General features: G+C 54.0%; 1 protein-coding gene across 1 annotated transcript in view; it reads right to left on the bottom strand.

Annotated features, from left to right (window-relative positions):
- The window catches only part of TSHZ3 (teashirt zinc finger homeobox 3), a 78,271-nt gene extending 72,964 nt beyond the window's left edge, over window positions 1–5,307 (bottom strand). The window contains exon 1 of the mRNA XM_021094260.2: window positions 5,226–5,307. Coding sequence (XP_020949919.2) covers window positions 5,226–5,265 — 40 coding nt within the window. The 5' untranslated portion in view covers window positions 5,266–5,307. The remainder of the gene's footprint in view (window positions 1–5,225) is intronic.
- Between the last annotated feature and the right edge of the window lie 13,599 nt (window positions 5,308–18,906).

Here is an 18,906-nt window from a genome sequence, read left to right on the forward strand (position 1 = left end):
GAGTCTAATTACAACTGCACATTATCTGTCTCGATGTACCAGTCCATATCATTGTTACCAAATACAATATATTGTATTCACCTTTCATTTTTAACTTCAGACAGAGAAACCACAATTTGGAGCATAACTAGAACGTGCTTGCACGCACACACACAGACACACACACACACACACAGAGAACACCTGAGAAAGTCCGGGGGAGCATTACCACTGTTCTGATCTGTCCTGCTTCCCTACACGAGCTGTGGGGTGATGCTACAGAGGTGTCACAAAACAGCTTCTTTCAAAGGCCTGTCTCCCTAACCTGGTCTGCACACTAACACGGAAGTTAGACACACACCTTACTATTTTTTTTTTTTTTTTTTTGCTCTTTACTACAAGACGAAAGCTATTTTTATAGTCTGTCCGGTGACAGGCAGGAATAAAAATGGGCCAGCAGGAAAGCCTCCCAAACTGTGCTCGGCATAACTGTGGCCTGCTCCCGTTACTGCATGAAACGTGGCTGTGGGGCACCAGGACCAGGTCTCTCCATCAGCTCTCGGCTGCGTTCCCCGCCTGCATCCGCAGCAGCCCTCGCCCCAGCCTGGCTCCGCCAGACGCTGCTGCTGCCGACGCCGGGGCGGGGGTGGGGGGGGAGGAAAAGCCCCCTGAAAAGAGCCGGGCCCTTGGCCCTCCAGAAAGTGATCCTCCTTCTCTTTCCAGAAATCTAGGCATGGAAGGCGGGGAAACACAGGGCTCTCATTCTGGGAACTCACCTGGGTTTCACGGCATTTCCCACGGCCCTGAGCAGTCACCTTTCATTCTAATCACTTTACAAAACAATCTTTAGTAAAAAAAAGAGGGAAAATGCAGACTGGTGAGGCAATGTGGGGGAAAACTGCTGATACATCAGTTATTGACTATCTGGCTCCCGTTTATGAGCGCGCTCAAGGCAAAACGGAGAACAAAATGACAACATCAACCGCTCACAATCAAGGGTGGCCCTGGAGAGCACTGAAGCCCTAACTGACAGTTGTCAAGATAATGGGGGCACAGCAGCTGATTCTGGAAGATTCCCTCCCCTGTGTGGCTGTCCAGAGGAAGAGCCTGGCCTCCTGCCCTCTGTTTTTCTCCTTCATCTTCCTGATTTTTCTTCTTTAGAATTTACATGGTTCCTTTCATTTTGCAGGAAAAGGTGGGGGGGGGTGCGGGAGGGAATCAGAGAGCAATGCAAACCAGTCATTTGGTCCCCTTAATACAGGGGACAAAGTCTGTCCAAAGGAGAGACGGGTGGAAGGTTTGAGAGCAGATACATTCCCCAGGCTGATGCCGAAATGCTTTCCTGAATGCTCCATGTGCTTCCCACAGAGAAAAGAGCTCGTCCGATATGTGGTGGGGACCTGGGAAGGCTCAAATGGCATCACTTGGACACCACCAGGTGTGCCATCTTTAAGTCTGCCCATGTCCAGTGGCAAAGTAAAACCCCCACACCTCGCTGCCACAAGCAGGGTCCCCACTTGGGGACCCATGGTGATCTGTTACACCAGCAGGTCCCTCTGGGGTCCAAACCACTTTGACAGAAGTCAAGATGCTTGAAGGTTCACCTTGACACCTCGACTACCTGAAAACTCTAGGGAAGGTTATTTTCTTTCACCCAGTGAAACTCGGAGGGTCAGTGTCAAGTTCCTGAGCGCGGGACTTTTTTTTGGGGGGGGGGGAGTTCAGGCAATAGCGCTTTATGATGTTACAGTTTCTTCCCGACAATGAATATGAATGAATAAAAGTACCTGCTACTAGGTACTGCTCAAAGGTCTTTTCTGGTATTCTCAAAAAATACTTGTTTACCAACAAATGCTAGGCACAGAAGAGAGTCGTATTTTAAGAAAGGAATAATGGTGGTTTTGCCCGAAGGATACTGGCCTCTGTAACCCCACTCCTCTGAGCTTCTACAGGCAACAACATCTGTCTAGCACAAATGCACCACCCCTGGAAATTACACGCCTGGAGAAAGGAAACTCCTGCCCAGGTTTCTCTTTGGCAGGTAAAGAAATTTCTCTTCTCTCTTCGAAAAAAGACACTAAGCCATGCATAATTTCTATCAAAACCAGAAAATCCCAAAGAACAGAAATACGTCTTTTCAGGGATTCTTGGAGCCTGCTTTGGCCTTCTGGAGAGCAGTGTTACATTTGGCCTAGATATAAAAACTGTGTGCACCTGTGTGCTATGTCTGCACCGTCTCCCCAGCTCTCAGCCCTTTGTGGTTGTTATTCTACCCCAGACCATTAAAAGGGCCCTAATTCCTATGACATGATTATCCAGGTACCAAAGCCCATTTGTCACCTGCAGCAGAAAATTGAGTTAATGCACAACTAAAGGCAGCCAGGACTGTGTAATATCAACTTGATTACATCAAACTAGCTGCAAACCTAATTCTGCTGGATGACACTGCGTCGAGCTTGTCATCTCCAATCATTAAAGCTGTCAGGAATCCATCAGGTTTACAGCTAATTAGGTGAACACTAATGAAGCTGGCAAAACAACTTTTCTTTTTTTATGGCTGAGCGGACCTTTCAGTTTGGAGGGGAAAAAAAATTCTCGAGTATTCTCAAGGTTGCTGGGGACTGGATTTCCAGTTACCAATCAGCAGACATCTTTCTTTTTCCCCCTCTCTCTCTATCAGTACAAAGCAATCAATTTGTCATCACTCCCAGTCTGCCACAAAAGCAGGCATGAACCTTATAACTTGCAGCTGGGAGAACTGAAAAGGGAGGGGAAGAAAAAAAAAAAAAGGGAAGTTTCGTGTCCATCCAAACGAACAAACAAACTCATGCAGTACACTTACTGGCCTGTGCATACTTATCGCCAGCCTCAGTGTGGAGGGTTTTTTTTTTTTTTTTTATTCCTCCACTCTCCTTAAATAAGTAGCCCTTCAGACATTCTCCACCCCCTCCTCCACACGTCCATTAGGCAGAGGCATTCTGATAAAGTAAATCCAAAACCAGGGTATGGGAAAGAAAGAAAGCACTCACGCTGCCAACTTCTGATTGACCATTAAGCTATTGATGAATGTGCCTGTCAGGAGAGAGACAATTAAATCAAATATGAAACAAAGTCGTTTTGACGGGTCATTTTGATAGAGCAAAACCATTCTTCCATCTCCTATTAGTCGTGCAGTCAAGTTTTTATATAATGAATATTTCTTCACTGACCTGAGATTCCCTGGCTGGTTTTTGAAAAGGTGCAAAAAGGTTAGTGAACAGGTTGCTTTCAAAATAAAATAAAACCAATAGTACCTTTCCTCCTCCTCTCATATTTTTAGCAGAAAGTTATCAAATAAGAGTCTCGGATTGGCAAGGTGGAAGAGAAAAGATGAAGCAACGGCGGAGAGAGTTCTAAACCAAATGTAAAGATGTAATCACATATGGTTCATTTGATTGAAGCACACAGATACCTTCAAATGTGCATCCAAGAAGGAAAGAAAAAAAATTTCAAAGACTGGAAGCAGCCCAAGACACTCCTACTGCCCAACTTTGTGAAGGAGTCCTCCAAACTTTTAGAGTTTATTTTGGGTAGATAAGCTCATTGCTTGAGCTTGGAATTTAAAGTAGAAGGTAGGATGGGCAAAAAGCACCAGCCAGGAGGTGAACGGAGAGGCAGAACCCTCCCTACAACCACGACTGGGATTTTCAAACTTTCTCAATTTGACTGTCACGGAACGGCAGCGAGCAAAATCTGCAGTACATGCCCCAAACCAAGTCTGTGTTCTTCTAAGATCTTCTTAGGACACTCACAGGACAGCCCATTTCTGGGAGAAGAAAGTATGGCATTCCCTCTCTGTGACCCCGTGTAAGAAGACTCAAGTTCAGAGTGCAGTCAGTGTCAGTTCCACTGGCAGTGCTGGCTGACATGATGGAAATGACCATCGCCACCACCCCCACTGTTACGCCAGGCACTCAGCATGGGGACGTTCCTTCATCTAAGAAGGGCACCAAGGCAATGTGCCCTGACTGTTCTCTCTACCCTCCCTTCTTCCATCAAAAGAAAAGAACAGAAAGAAAAAAAGAAAAAAAAGAAAAAGAAATGAACCTCCACTTAACCCTCCCGTTCAGGCAGCATCTGAACCTCTGCACATCTGAGTGTTACTCATATCAAAATACATCCCGTCCATATGTGGTCCTCTCAGCAATCCGCCCCAAATCCCAGAAGTTGCACTGACAGGGCCCTAGTGACGTCACAGAGCTTGGCCTCACCATTTCGAGTGATTTATTGATGTTTATTGGGAATGAATAGATCAAAGGCAGCAGCATGACGGGCGATCAATCAGTCATCAAATCAAGGGTGGCAAAGGGCCAGAAACCCTTCTTTCAGGCAACATGCCCCCAACTGACATTATTGCAAAATAATGTTATGTGTGTGGGTTTTGTTTTGTTTGCAAAGATGCTTTTTCCAGAAAGGAAAAAAAAAAATCGGCTCAGTCTTAACAGGAGTTGACACTCCTGGCAAAAAAAAAAAAAAGTGGTGGTGGGGGGGAGAGTACTCCGGCACGTCCCAGAACTAAGTGTTATGAGATGAGGGTGGGAGAAGCAGCGGAAGGAGGGGGTGGGGGTGAGGGAAAACAAACCGGGGTAAAGGGAACGCCAGCATCTAACATCGACTTGACAGTCATCTGACAATACCCAGACCCTGTGCGCTCTGGTTTCCACCGCTGTGCCGGGTTTGGGCCCAATAAATGAAGAATCAATCGGATTAGCAGTAAGGGTGGCCAGAGAGACCGGCTCGCTCACTTGCTCTCTCTTTTTCACTCGGCAGACACCGGGCAGTCCCCCGCTGGCCGGCCGCGGGAGGACACGGAAGGTGTCCCGGGGAACTCAGGTGACCCCGCCCGCCCCCCACAGCAAGAGACAGAAGAGGGCTCCTTCCCTCCCATCCCCTTCGCGGTCAGAGAGCTGAGGAGGCAGGGACCCAGGCTGGCTCAGGTCGCCGCGAGCGAGCGCGGTTCCCGAAGTGGGTGCGAGAGGGAAGGGGGCAGAGCGCAACGGGGCGTCCGGGGGGCGCCGGTCCGCGAGGCGGGCGCACGCACCAGACAGGAAAGCGGCGAGCGAGCCTGGCGCCCCGGAGTTAGTCTGCGCGGCCGTGGCAAGAGGGGCAAGGAGCCGGGCAAAGAGCGGGGTCGCCGCCGGCTGGAGACGCGGGGCGAGGAGAGGAAGAGGAGGCGGAGGAGAGGAGGAAGGGGAAGCCGCTCGTACCTGCTGCGCGCCGGGGCGCCTGCTGCTTCCTCCTCGGCATGATGCTCCTCCGGCGACTGCCACTGCCGCCGCCGCCGCCGCCGCTGCTGCCGGGCTGAGGAGAGGGAGGGAGGGGCGGCGGGCCCGCGGGGGGGCCAGGCGGGCCGGCTCTCAGCCTCCCCCCCGGAGAGCGGCCGCCCGCAGGATGCTGCTGCGCCCCGGCTCTCCGCGTCCCCCCCGCTCCGCGCTCCGCCGCGATCCCCGAACGTGCGGAGGGAAGAAGGAGGGCGGGCGAGGGAGGCGCGGGGAGGGAGGAGCGCGGGGGGAGGAGGAGGCAGAGGAGGAGGAGGTGGTGAAGGAGGAGGAGGAGGAGGACCGCGCTGCCGGCGGAATGGGAAGTTTGACAAATCGCTCCAGAGGCCGGAGGAGGAGGGGGCGGGGAGGAGCGGCAGCCCTGCCCCCCCCCCGCCCCGTCCCCAGACGAGGTGCGCCGGGTTCGGGGCCGGGGGGCGGGGAGAGGGGGAGAAGGCGGGGAGAAGGGTGGGAGGAGGAGCGCGGGAGCGGCCCCGACCAGCGAAGCCCGGGCCCCCGCCCCCGGGCAGGGGGTCACGGCATCGGGGGTGCGCTCAGCCGCCGCCGCGGCCCGGGGCTCAGCGGTCCAGTCTTCTGCCCGCGGCGCGGCTGGAGCGGCGGCGTCGGCAACAGGCAAGCTTAAAGGAAAAGGAGATGATCGTGTCACTCGCCAGCCCGCGGGGGCGCGGCGCCCCAGCTCCCGGCCCCGGGCCTGTCTAGGACCCCCGCCCAGTCCAGGGAGGGGGTGCCGCCCCTCCGCCTCCGCCCGGTGCGCGCACGCAGGGGCGCGGCGCCGGCCGGGCCGAGCCCGTCCCGGGGCGCTTGCTACTCCCGCCCACCCCACTTCCCCACCCGGCCTCGCCCCCTGACCGCCCCTCGCTGCTCCTCCCGGGCTGCACTCCTCTTCCACCCGCCGCGTCCCAAGCCCCTAGCTCGGATCCTGGGCTTCAGCCTGCGTACCCCGGGGATGCCAGGGCCCGCGGCCGCCGGCGCCCTCGGGGTAGGAAGTGGGTGCGGGCCAGAGTGGGTGGTGGTTGCTCTCAGACCCCGCGCCACCCGTGCTCCTCCCTCGGGACCCGCCGCCGCCACTTCCCCCCAATTTTTTTCCCCGGCAAACTTTGCCGGGCCCGTCCCGGGGTCGGGGAGTGTGTTGTGGGGGTGCCTCCAAGTTTCCTCTCCAGACTAGGAAGGGCTCCAGACCTCCACTCCACCCCTCGCCCCCTAGGCTTTGGGCCGCGCCCCCAACCCCCGGCGCCGGCAGATCCGAGGGCGGGACGGGGGCGGGGGCAGGAACTCGGGCTCCCAAGCCCATCCCCCGCCCTGGGGCGCCCCGAAAGGGGCCGCTGCGCCTTGCGCCGGGCCTGCCGGCAGTACTGAGCAAAAAGAATTGATTATTGATCGGGTGATTGGGAGAGCGGAGGCTCCTTGCGGGGCTGGGCCGGCGGGCCGTGGAGAGGAGGAGCTGGCACGGCTTCGTTGGCGGTGGGGCACTGCGGACTCACTTACTGGCGGCCGCGAGGGTGGGCTGGAGCTCACTGGGACGACCCCCGGGCGGCGGCCGCTGAGCGGGAGCAGGAGCCGGAGCGGCGCGGGCGGCGGCGCATCGATGCGCTGCGGGCTCGATTGCGTCTCCCTGGGCCAGCTCTTGGGCCGGGAATGGGGCGGCCTTGGCGGGGCCGGCTCCCGGCGCAGCTAGGCGGCGGGAGCGGGGGCGCGGGGGCCGCTGCCAGACCCATGGTCCCCGAGGCAGCGCTCCTCCTGGGCTCGCCGCTGGGGCCCAGGGAGTCCCCTGGGCCCTGCGTCCGATAGTCCCAGCGAGGGCTGGAGCCCCACGCCCTGGGACTGGCTGCCTGAGCGCTCTCGGAGCTGCAAACCCTGGCCTTCTTCCTTCGTTCCTTCTTTCCATCCACCCCCCCCCCCATGTTTCTTTTTTAGTCTCTTTCTCCCTCTTCCGCTGCTCCTTCTCCTCTTTATTTTTCCTTTGTGATTGTTTTTGCAAGTTTGTTTTGAAAGTTCACAGGCATGCTTTCTTTTCTTTTAGACAAGGAGACCGTGATCTCACCCTGACGGTAAGATCAAAAGTCTCCGCTTGCCCCCAGCCTGTGGGCTTGGGCTGGGTCCAGACGCCTTCCTGAATGCAGATGTGCCGCCGCCGTCCTCCGGTGCTATAAAGCAGCCTCCTGCGCCTTGGCGCGCGCAGGAGCGCGCAGAGTTGCGGGATGCGGACCCGGGGCGGTTGCGGGGAGTCGGAGTTAGGCTGCGGCTGGACTCCGGGCCCGGCCATGTGCGGCGGGCTCAGGGGCGGGGGCGCGGCGTGCAGTTGGTGCCCGCGGCCGCAGTGGCCAAAGCGACCGTCCCTCCAGGCCAGGGAGACGCGGCCGTGGGGCGTGAAACGCTTCTTGCGAAGGAGGAAACGGTGAGTTGGCAGATGCCGCCTGCGGCCTCAGGATTCTAGGATTCTTGTTGTGGCACTGAGCACCTCTTGCCTGAAGGAGGGTAGTCACCGCGGGAGGTCAGTTCCAGCCCTCCCACTGCTCACCTTCCCTGCGCGGAGCTCGACACTTAAGCGCACCCGTCGTAATGAGTGCGGGGCGCTGGGCGCCGCGCACGGAAGGCTGAGAGTTTCGCCCTGGCTCCTGCTTCCCTCTCCTCCTTTCCTTCCTTGTGCTGCTCTCCAAACCTGTTCTCTTAGCCTCCTCCCCCTGCCAGCCGCGGCCTGAGCTCCAGCCTCCTAGCCGCCGGCAGACACCGCTCGATCGCTGCCTCGCCCTCACCGGCTCAGGCGCCGCGCGCAGTGCGATCCGCCCCATCATCTGTCCGTCCAACCATTGGCGCATCCATCAGTGTCAATGAGCTGCACATCGCCGCGACGGCCCGTCACGCACAACGCGGGCTATTTGGTGTGCATACCGCGACCGCGCTGCCTTGCCTGGACACGCAAACGGGGTTCGGGCCCGGCTTGGCACAGCTTGGAACCCTGATCCCTACTGGGGGGATCTTTTAGCCACAAGCACCTCCTGTAATATTGGGACCGCTAAACATGACTCTTTAGTTGTGCAGGCTATTCTAGGGATGGGATAGATGCAGGAGGACAGTGTCAGCCTAACCCTTGCATTCCAGCAAGTTCTGCCCCTTTTCTGTGGACTGGGTGTGGCCTAGGAGAGAAGGAAGGCTTCCCAAATCCACAGCAAGCACAGTAGAGACCCGGAAGCTACCTGAACGCCATGGCTTAAATCCACTTCAGCAGGGCCGAGTCAGGCAGGTCGCCAAGCAGGTCTTAGCCAGAAGGTCTCAAGCTAAAACTTTGTCAGGCCCCGCCTGGCTGCTGTGCAACATTGCCTCACAGTGTCCTCACTGTGAGGAGGGCAGAAAACACAGGTCCCAGTGAAGACCCGTGGGCTCCATTCAGGGAGAAATAGTGTCTGGGCGGCAGGAAGTCTGTAATTCACATGTAACTGAGGGAGAAAAGGCAGGGCCACACATTGGAGAAGCCAGTGCTTTGCAGAGTTGCGGGGCAGAGTGCAGACCCCAGTGCTGGTGGCACGTTCCCCTGCTTCTGCTTTTTGCTTTTCCTCACCGTCTCCCCACCCGCAAAGGGACCAGAAGACAGACAGCTTCACATATGTCCCGCATCATCTGATCAGTTCTGTCCAAGCCAAAGTGCTTGTCCTGCCCTCCCAGGAACTTTAGGGTAAGGACCTCTTGCTGGAACATCTGCTGGGCGGCTGTCCCTGGCATTTTATCTGACTTTATTCCTACTGCAAATATTTCTCTCCGGGTGCCTACTGAGTTCTGCCGTTCAAAGTCAACTACACAAGCGGGTCAACACCTGTGCGTCGATTCGTTCCGCGAGTCTAGAGGTCTAAGGGATACATGAACCGCTTTCCGGCGAGTGCTCAGGTCTGCGCGGTTCCGGAGGAGGCCAGAGTCGGCCGCGGCGGCGCTCGCTGGGGCTCCTTCCTGCGGGAAGGACGGGCCGCGCTGTAGGGTGCGGGCTTCGTGCACTACATCCAGCGGCCGAGCCGTTTGCACGCTAGACTAGAGGGCGGAAAAGCCCGCGCCCGGCGGAGAAGCTAAATTCTGGAGATTACAGTGTGTAGAAATCTCAGCACCCCACTCTGAAGAGTTGCAGGGACCATTCCTTTGAAAAGCAAACAACAGGCTTCCGCCCCGCACAAACACCTGGTAACTACTTAGCTGCGTGAGTCACGCAAAAAGTAACCCCCTTAAGCCAGTTAGATGCTCCCACCTCCAGGAAGTACCGCGTTTCTGAGAATAATTGCTTACATCTCTAAAAATAAAAGTAGGTGAGGGACCATGGGGAGGCACGGAAAGGTTCGGTGGCAAAAGTCCGTAGGGAAAAGCTGAGGCTGCTGTGGCTGCCAGGTGGCTCAATTCGCAGCTGGGTGCGAAGAGCCCAGAAAGTCCCCAGGGGCCATGACGACAACTCCTGACCCCCAAGATTGCGCCTGGGGCCCGGTAGAACCCCGCTCCTACTCTGCAGCGGGGCGCTGAGTCCTGTTGCAGACAGATGCTCCCAAATTCCGCTTCTTCAGGTCAGGGGTTAGAAACCCGACTCCAGAGCTCAGAACTCAAGGAGCCCCAGGCCGCTGCGCCCGGGCCTACCTGCGCGGATCCATCCCATCCCGGGGGCGTTCCTGCCCTCGGCTACCCCACCCCCCACCGGGACGACTTGGAGAAGTGGGGGTGGGGGTATACGCAGGCATGGCTCGAAAGGAGTGTGCGGTGCAAGGGCAGGGATTCCGGCCTCTGCGCACCGCGCGGGGAGTCTGGAAGTTCGCGCTTGGGAAGGAGCTGGCGGGCCACCGCCGGGAGGCAGCCGAGGTTGTGTTCCAGGTGCGATTGAGGGCAGTGGGTGACAGCCCGCCGCCGGACCCAAGTCGGGCAGAATGAAGTGTGTCCTCATTTGGAATGGCCGGAAGGGAAAAGACTTCGGGAAAGAAGGCATCCTTGAAGCTGCCGGCCCAGGGCAGCCAGGGTAGGCGGGGGGGCCCAGAAGCCCAGGGGGCCTAAAGCCAGACCTTGGAGAGGGGTTCTCAGTGCCTCTGAGGGAGGCGCGGGCCGCCTGGAGGGACGGCACGCTGCGCAGTACGTTTAGGAAGCCTGCACCCCATTTCGAAGTGTGAGGGCACCTGGCCCAGTGGCGAGCCTTTGGGGAGCCCTGTGCCTACTCAGCAATTCCTGGGGAAGTCGCAATGCCTGGGGAGTGCTGTCCTGCACGTGCCCGCCTGGGACGCAGGCGCTCTGGCCCCTTTCACACTCCTCCTCACCGCAAACTGGGCTAGGCAGGAGCAAGTCCTGACCGCTGCCACCTGCACAGCTCAACCAGGAATTGGGCCCGGGACCTCGGCGCCTGCCAAAGCGCGTAGGATTTGGACCCAGGGGCCAGGCCCGACCCAGGAGGCAAATTGTTTGCTAAAAGTGCATTTGCACAGCAGCGAAGTTTGTTTCTCTTTTTCCGGTAGCTTTGTTTTAACGAACCAGATGTTTTGTCTGTAAATTCTCCCAGGAACTTTTACAGTTTTGACGTGAAATAAACCTTCGAAAATCGGAGCGGTATATTAATGTCGCTTCTGTGGGGCCCGGGCGGGTCGGGGGCGGGGGGGGGGGGGGGGAGCGCCGCAGCGGGCGCGCCTGGGGGCGGGGCGAGGTACTCCGCGAGGAAAAGTAGCGGACTCTCTCCGCCCAAGGTCAAGGGTTGGCCTTGAGAAGGTGAAGCTCCCTCCACCCCCAGCCAGTACACCCAGGTACAAGGTTCCCAACCCACCATCCTCTCCGGCGGGAGGCTTCTTACTTTGTAAACTTCTAGTAGCTCTGCCCCAGAAGTCTGGCCCAACTTTTGCCAACCCAGCTCACTGCAGGTCCGCCAATCCCACCAGGATCACGACTCCAGGGCAAAAGGACCTTTGATCTCTCGCGACCAGCCTTGAAGTCCGCAGACTGGGACTTCCTGAACTCTGGAAGGAAGCTGACCTAGTCCAGCTCCCTAGAAAGCCTGGGAGGTTTCTTTTTCTTTTTCTTTTTTCCTCCCCACCCAGACGCAGGATTTCCAGGCAGTTATAATCGTCTTTAAAAACAAAAATTAAAAAAAAAAAAAAAGCTATGCAGCTAGTAGAGAGGGAACTCAGTTATCTAAAGGGAGCTGGCTCTGTCTCCCATCTCTCAGTGGAGTGATTGGTAGGGAATACTTTTCTGGGCTTTCCCAAGACCAGCTGGCGATTTTCCTTTTCCACTCCCTCCAGGCTCTCCTCTTCTGTTCTCAGTACCCGGTTTTCACATGTGGGGGAGCCGAGCTGAGATTCCACTCCCCTTTCTTACAAAATTCTCTTTCAAGCCCAATCCTTCGCCAAACTTTCAAAAACTTTTTTAAAATTTTTTTTTTTTAGGAGAACTAAGATTAAAGAAAATAGAAAGTCTTTGTGTTTCGGTCTGAGAAGGACAGACGTATATTAAGGTCAGCTTGGAGGGCGCAATTACTGGCAAAATGCCCTTTGATCAAATCCCACGTGTTGACCTGAGTTGCGCGGGGAATTTCCAGAATTACTCCCTACAGCATGGTGCCCCCCCCCCCCCGAGTAAAATGGATTTTTATAAACCATTTAGGCAAAGCTTAAAAAAAAAAATACTACACTCGAGACAGCTGCACCGAGATGGGATCTGTCCCTGGCTGGAAGCAAACAGCTCTTTGCCAGAGCGGAGGTGCCCATCTCTTCCAGCGCGGGTGCAAGTTCCGCGGACGGACCAAACCGTGCCTGTGAATCACTGAGAGGCTGAGCACAGGCTCTCGTCCAATACAGGAACGCTGGGGAGGAGGAGGTCTCAGAAATCAAACCACCAAGTCTTCTCAGAACAGACAGCCCAGCATTGCAAACCTGGTGACCTCATTAACTAGCCAGGGAATTTGCAAGACAAGGAAGAATTTCGTTTCCCCTTTCTCTTCTATATCGCTGGTCTTTCCTATCTTACATGTGATGGCTCTGTGTTTGTCGCTGCATTTTCACATGGCAAAATCCAAGATCAAGCGCAATTCTCTGTAGGGCAGGTACAAAAGAGGGACGCTGGGCTGGGGCCTCGTTCTTGCTCATTTTTATTTCTTGAAACTTGGTGCATAGAACTTACATTTCCAAAATAGCAGAGCCAGAATTCTTTGGGACTCGGTGGCCAGCAGATTCAGATTGTTTGTATGCAGATAGTCTCAGCAGCTTTGGTCACTCCAAGAATTTCCTCCTCTGCAGAGTAACTCTGAATTCCCCCTGCCCTCTTCTTTCTGCCACTTCTCTTTCCCACATCTCCTTCATCTTCTGCCTTCCTTCTTCCTCCTACTCTTTGGATCCTTTTTGTGTTTTCTATCAGTCCCCTCTCGACCCCACAATAATTCGCAAAGATTATTTATTTCAGTCTACCAACTGCTCACCCGAAAGAGGTCGCGTCCTCCAGGTGCACAGATCACGAGGAAACAAACTAGTTTGTAACAAAGGGAGCTTTTTTATTGGGGGGGGGGTTCAGAAATAGGTTGACATTTGGTTTAAAATGAAAGAACATGTTAAGAAGTTTCGAAGCTGCCAATAAAAACCTTTAAGTGGCTTGTGATGCAGTGCCTCGAGTTGCGGCGATGGCATTGGTAAATGACTCTAATGCCCAAAGAAAAATATTACAAATGCAGCTGTCTTGGCCACCAATCGGGCGCCGCTCTCCTGCGCGGGCGGTGGCTCCTCTCTGGCGCGGAGGGCACATGCATTTGCATGATAAATTGACCAGACTGGCGGCAGCCAATGAAATATTCAAATTAGGCCAGGGGTTAGGGGTGGAGTCCCTGGGGCACACCCCCCTGGAGCCCGCAGCTGCGGGAAGCAGTACCACCTTTCCCACAGCGCCCTCTAGAGGCGGGATGGCGGGGCGACGGCTCCCGCCCCAGAGATGAGCCTGGGGAGTTGGGACTGAGAGGGGATGGATTGGGCTGCCTGGCCTCGAGGACTAGGCGCTCTGCAGTGCGTCTTGCACTTGGATGTGCTGATGCATGGCAGAGGCAGGTGGTGACGCCAAAGGGGGTTAAGAAGAACTCCAGCCCCTTCACTCAACCCCCACCCCAGGTTCCCCTAACAAAGCTAATATTTACGTTAAAATCCTGTATTTGTTCCATTGAGATGACTTCAATATAAGACCCCTGTCCACCCCGGTTCTTGACCACCCTTCCCGAAGCCCTCCAATATGGAAATTTCAAAAGGGACAAATCCAACGTGCACTGAGCCAAGAACTTCGCACCCACGCAGGCCGGGCTTTCCAGGGCTCTGGGAGCTGGGACTTGGTTGGGGCGCTGCGGGGGGGGGGGGGTCCTGCCCCCAGGAAAGCTGTGTCATTGCTGAGCAGGCTGTGCCAGTGTGCCGAGCAAGGGCTTCAGCAGCAGAACGCCTCCCTTGGGAAAACACATCCTGGAGGAAGCACCCACATCCAGAGGCAGGAGCTCCAGTGAGTGCACAAAGGCCTGCAAGGAAGGTTGTGTGTACAGCACCCATCAGGAGGGGTGTGGAAAAAAGGGAGTGTGCAAGTGCACTTAGAGGGGACTGGCTCTGCCACCGTGAGTGCTGACCTCTGGCCTCTAGAAGATATCAGGGACTCTGCAGGCGCTAGGGGAGCTGGCTTCCTGGCCTGGCTCTGCCTGTGGACTTGGCTGTGACCTTTGCCTGGGACACTGGGTTTGCTTCCACCAGGGAACAGTAGATACTCTTGTCTGCTAAGCATCTCAACCCCTTCTACCCCCACCCCCCCACCATGGCGCATTAGCACCAAGTACCCTGGGGCCCTCTACGCCCCCTGCAGGCCTATTTTTTAAGTACAGTTTTTAGAAATAACCATTGCCTTCCTCTACTGTGGCTTCATGAGCTTATTGCTCTTTCTCCATCTCAACAGGACTTAGAGTTGGGTCTCAGCTAATGACTGCCCCAGGAAGTGCTCCATCTCCACCTCGGCTCCCTGCCAGGGGGTCTGCAGGTGGTGATCAGGCTGCAGGGAAGGGTAAATTCCAGTGCAGAGGGCACTGTAAGCCCCTCTCTGGAGACACTGAGTTCAAGTCAGTCATCTGCAGCCATCCAACCCAGCCCCACAGGGAAAGAGGGGACGCTGCTGGGTCTGGAGCCTGGACTCAAGCTGGCTAGCTGTTTGTGAATACACATAGCAAAAGGTGGTAGGTAATGAGAACAAATTTCGGGGAGAGGGAATCTTGACTTTTGATCACCTTAGAGATATCATCAATACCTTTAAAATCTGTTGCCCGGGAGTTCCCGCTGTGGCACAGCCAGATGGACAGCATCTTGGGAGCACTGGGACGCAGGTTCGATCCCCAGCCTGGAACAGTGGATTAAGGATCCCGGAATGCAGTAGTGGCGGCTTAGGTCACAGCTGTGGCTCTGATCTGATCCCTGGCCCCGAAACTCATATATGCCACAGGGTGGCCAAAAAGGGGGAAAAAATTCTGTTGCCCAAATAGGGGGATTCATACATAAGGAGCCTTTTGCATCCGTTAAGGTGTCTGAGAGTCTTTTGGCTGCTAAGGGGAGTCAAGAGACTCTGCCGACCTGCATGCATGGGGATCAGATCCCCACTAGGAGAAGGCCTGCAAGGTACCCCCCCCTTCAGTCGCCCAGCAGCCCATAAACCCTCCTTCTTCCTCCTCCTCAGGCCTCACCTGTCGGCCAGGAAAAATGAGACTTGAAAATGGGCCAGAGTCATCCTCCAACAGGGAAATTTGTCAAGGAGTCGTGCCCATCTCAAATGTCCAGAAACGCCAGCTGCTCCCTCTCTGGAGGATGGCCCTATCTGGGGCACATCAAGAGTCAGGAAGGTAGACAGTGAAGGTGAGAAAGTAGAGGGCTGGCCCTCCAGCCCAGGCTCCAGGAGGCAATGAGAGGGCACTCAGGCCAAGTACCCATCAGTAGTGCAGAAGGGCCACGTGCACAGTGGGTTTGCTCCGGGGTGCATGTTCATGTGCCCCGAGGGTGGGTACAAGCTCGGATCATGTGCTGCAGGACTTGGGTTGATGCCCCATCACTCACCAAGCAGATATGTCCCCGATTTTTGAGCCGTACTTTCCTCTCTAAAATGGGGCCGCTCTCTCCATCGTAAGCCCTGAGTAAGGGCTCCGGGAGAGAAAATTTGATCAGAGTCCCCGTGGTGGCTCAGTGGGTTAAGAACTCAACTAGTATCCATGAAGATGTGAGTTCAATCCCTGAGCGGAGGTGTAGGTCACAGATGTGGCTCGGATCCCGCATTGCTGTGGCTATGGTGTAGGCTGGCAGCTGCAGCTCCCATTCAACCCCTAGCCTGGGAACTTCCATATGCTGCAGGTGAAAAAAAAAAAAGAAGAAGTTGGAGAAGCCCTTTGAAGCCTCGATTTCCTTGTGCTGCCTGCCTGGGAGCTCTCAGGGTCACACCGGTGTTTGAAAGAGGCATGGCGTTACAGGCTGTCTGCCCACGGGCAAGTCACAGCACAGCCCACTTCCCGGATAGAGTGAGAGTTCCCTGGGACTGTGGGTGTTGGTGAAGAGCTTGGAACACAGTGTTGGTCCAAGGATGGCCACCCCCTCCTCCAGCCAGTGTGGGAAGGACACCCAGAAAGACTTATAAAGACAAAGGCTTATAAACAGGACGGGGCTGGATGCCCCGGAGGATGCAAGCATGTGCTCAGAGTAGGGCAGAAAGAAAGATAGGCAGGGTGAGGCACAGACCTCCCGATTTTCTGGGAAGAGGAATCTGCAAGGCGAGTAGGGTAGAGTCTCAGGGCCTTTGGGGGAGCTAATTAAAGCAAGGGGCTTGGGCAGGAAGCACTGATATTTCTATTTTCCCTGTGAGTAGCAACTGGAATTTGCACCATCCAGGTCAGATGGAAAAGAGAAGCCTGGGAAATCGGACACGCTCATTGATTTGTTCTTCCTGCCATCGCTATTTGAGAGAGGAAGCAAGGTGACTTCGAAATTGCAATTAGGAGCCAGCCTGTTAAGGGTTCCTCATGTGAGCTCCCACGCAGCACGGCTCCCAGGCCCGCTTCGTCTCATTTCCTGAGGACATAGGTTCATTCATAGTTTTGAATGAAACAGGCAAAGCAAATATGTCACACCTCCTCCCAGTAAGGCTTGTACATGCCCGTCTGGCACTTTGCTCTCATTTTGGTCAGATCTTTGAAAGGATGGCAATTTTCCCAATGTTTTAAAAGTATTAACTTCCTTTCAAACATTCTTTAACCTTTAATGTTTTGTACCTTGATGAAAAGGTCATTCTGAAGATGCAGCTGTTTCATAATTGTTCAGCTATCTGGGTGAATTTCATCCCAATGCCGAGTTCTTTAATGGGAGACCCAAACCACCACACACACACACACACACACACACACAATATATATATTCCTATTTTTCAGTCTTCATCCGTGTACACATATGTGTGTATGTTTATATATTTTCATCTCTGCACACACCTATGCTCCTGGAGACTTTGATTTAGATTAACATCTCGGGAGCTCCCGTTGTGGCACAGTGGAAACGAATCCAACTAGCATCCATGAGGATGCAGGTTCTATCCCTGGACTCATTCAGTGGGTCAAGGATCCGGCATTGCCGTGAGCTGTGATGTAGGTCACAGACATGGCTCAGTTTCAGCGTTTCTGTGGCTGTCAGCTGTAGCTTTGATTTGCCCCTAGCCTGGGGAACTTCTATATGCCACGGGTGAGGCCCTAAAAAAGCAAAAAGCAAAAAAAAAAAAAAAAAATAGATCAACATCTCTGCATTCTCACAGAATGACTTCTTTACAAGAAAACATCTATCAAATTTCCTTTTTTGAATGATGAGGTTTGCTAGAGATTGGTGATAATCATTTATTATGCACTGCCCAAGTTCCTGATCTTTTAAAAAGCGTTTAATCAATTTCTAATTTAACATTTCATTGTTATGTCAACAATTAACACACCCAGAAGCCCAGGGGAGTTGAGATGTTGTTTTTTTGTCTCCGTGTCACGGGTTCTCCTAGCCTACCTTTCGAAGCAAATAGGTTCTTTAATAGAGTCCTTTTTAAAATTTTTTTTGGTCAAGCCCACAGCACGTGTAAGTTCCCAAGCCAGGGATCGAACCTTCATCACAGCTATAAGTGGAGCCACAGCAGTGACAACACCCGCTCTTTAACCTGCTGAGTCATGAGGGAACTCCATAAGCCAATAGATTCTTGGAAATACATGTCTGAGCATGTTCGATTTGTAGATTTAAAATAGATATAAGAAAAAAATAAAAATGCAGTCAATAGGCTCAAATAAGAGCATGAAAAAGTTTATGCGAGACCAACAGTATGTAGTTCACTTTTGCAAGAGGCATTGGGTGTGGTGCCTCCTGTGCTTCTGGCCCTGAGGATTGAAGGTGGAAGATGAAAGCTCTCCAGGCCAGTAAGGGCAGGATAGCTGTGTCAAGTCTTTGCAGACGGGTGTAAGGAACAGATCTGGTCTGAACTGCAGTGAAGCAGCAAGAGCCCTCCATGAAGTTAACACATTAGACTTAAGAGAAGGGATGGATATTTTCAAAAGATTCAACTTTGACTTAAAATCGAACACTTTTTTTTTTTTTTTGGTCTTTTTGGGGCTGCACCCACCGCATGTGGAGGTTTCCAGGCTAGGGGTCGAATTGGAGCAGCAGCCGTTGGCCTACATAGGCCATAGCCATAGCAATACCAGATCAGAGCTTCAACCTACACCACAGCTCCCGGCAATGCCGGATCCTTAACCCACTGAACGAGGCCAGGGATTGAACCCGCAACCTCATGAATACTAGTTAGATTCGTTACCACTGAGCCACGACGGGAACTCCCAGACACATTTTTTATATGTTTTTTACTTTTCTGATTTTTAAAAGAATTACAGTTGATTTGCACTTTTCTGTCAATTTCTGCTATACAGCATAATGACCCAGTCATACAGATAGCACTTTTTTCACACCATCTTCCAAAGGCCTCTGGCTAGAAGTGGTAATTTTCATTGTTTAACTTCTTCTTTTTTTTTTCTGCTTTTTTTAGGGCTATATGTGTGGCATATGGAAGATCTCAGGCTATGGGTCCAGTCAGAGCTGCAGCTGCTGGCCTACACCACAGCCACACGGGATCGGAGCCTCATCTTTGGCCTACACCACAGGCCAGGGCAATACAAGATCCTTAACCCACTGAGCGAGGCCAGGGATCGAACCTGTGTCCTCATGGTTACAAGTCAGATTTGTAACCCACTGAGCCACAATGGGAACTCCCATGGCTTAACTTCTTAAGCAAAGCTTGTGACCCTCTGGATCATCACTCTCTCAGTGAGGCCCCTTTTCCAGAATTCCCTCAGAGTCACTCATGCCACGCCGTGGGCTCCAGACTGGTTCTGAGCATTTCTCACCTGATCCTTGACTTCTTATGTTTCTCTGTGTGAGAGCCTAAAAATGTAGCCAATGCTTACATCAAACATGTATGGTTCAGATAATCCTTTTTTTTTTTTTTTTTTTTTTTTGGTCTTTTTGCCTTTTCTTGAGCCGCTCCCGCAGCATATGGAAGTCCCCAGGCTAGGGGTCTAATCAGAGCTGTAGCCACCAGCCTACGCCAGAGCCAC

The sequence above is a fragment of the Sus scrofa genome, chromosome 6, assembly GCF_054392235.1.
Source record: "Sus scrofa isolate SSC_HxYL_T2T_F1_AM1 chromosome 6, Sscrofa_HxYL_maternal_Yorkshire_Landrace_v2.0, whole genome shotgun sequence".
Classification (NCBI taxonomy): Eukaryota; Metazoa; Chordata; class Mammalia; order Artiodactyla; family Suidae; genus Sus; species Sus scrofa.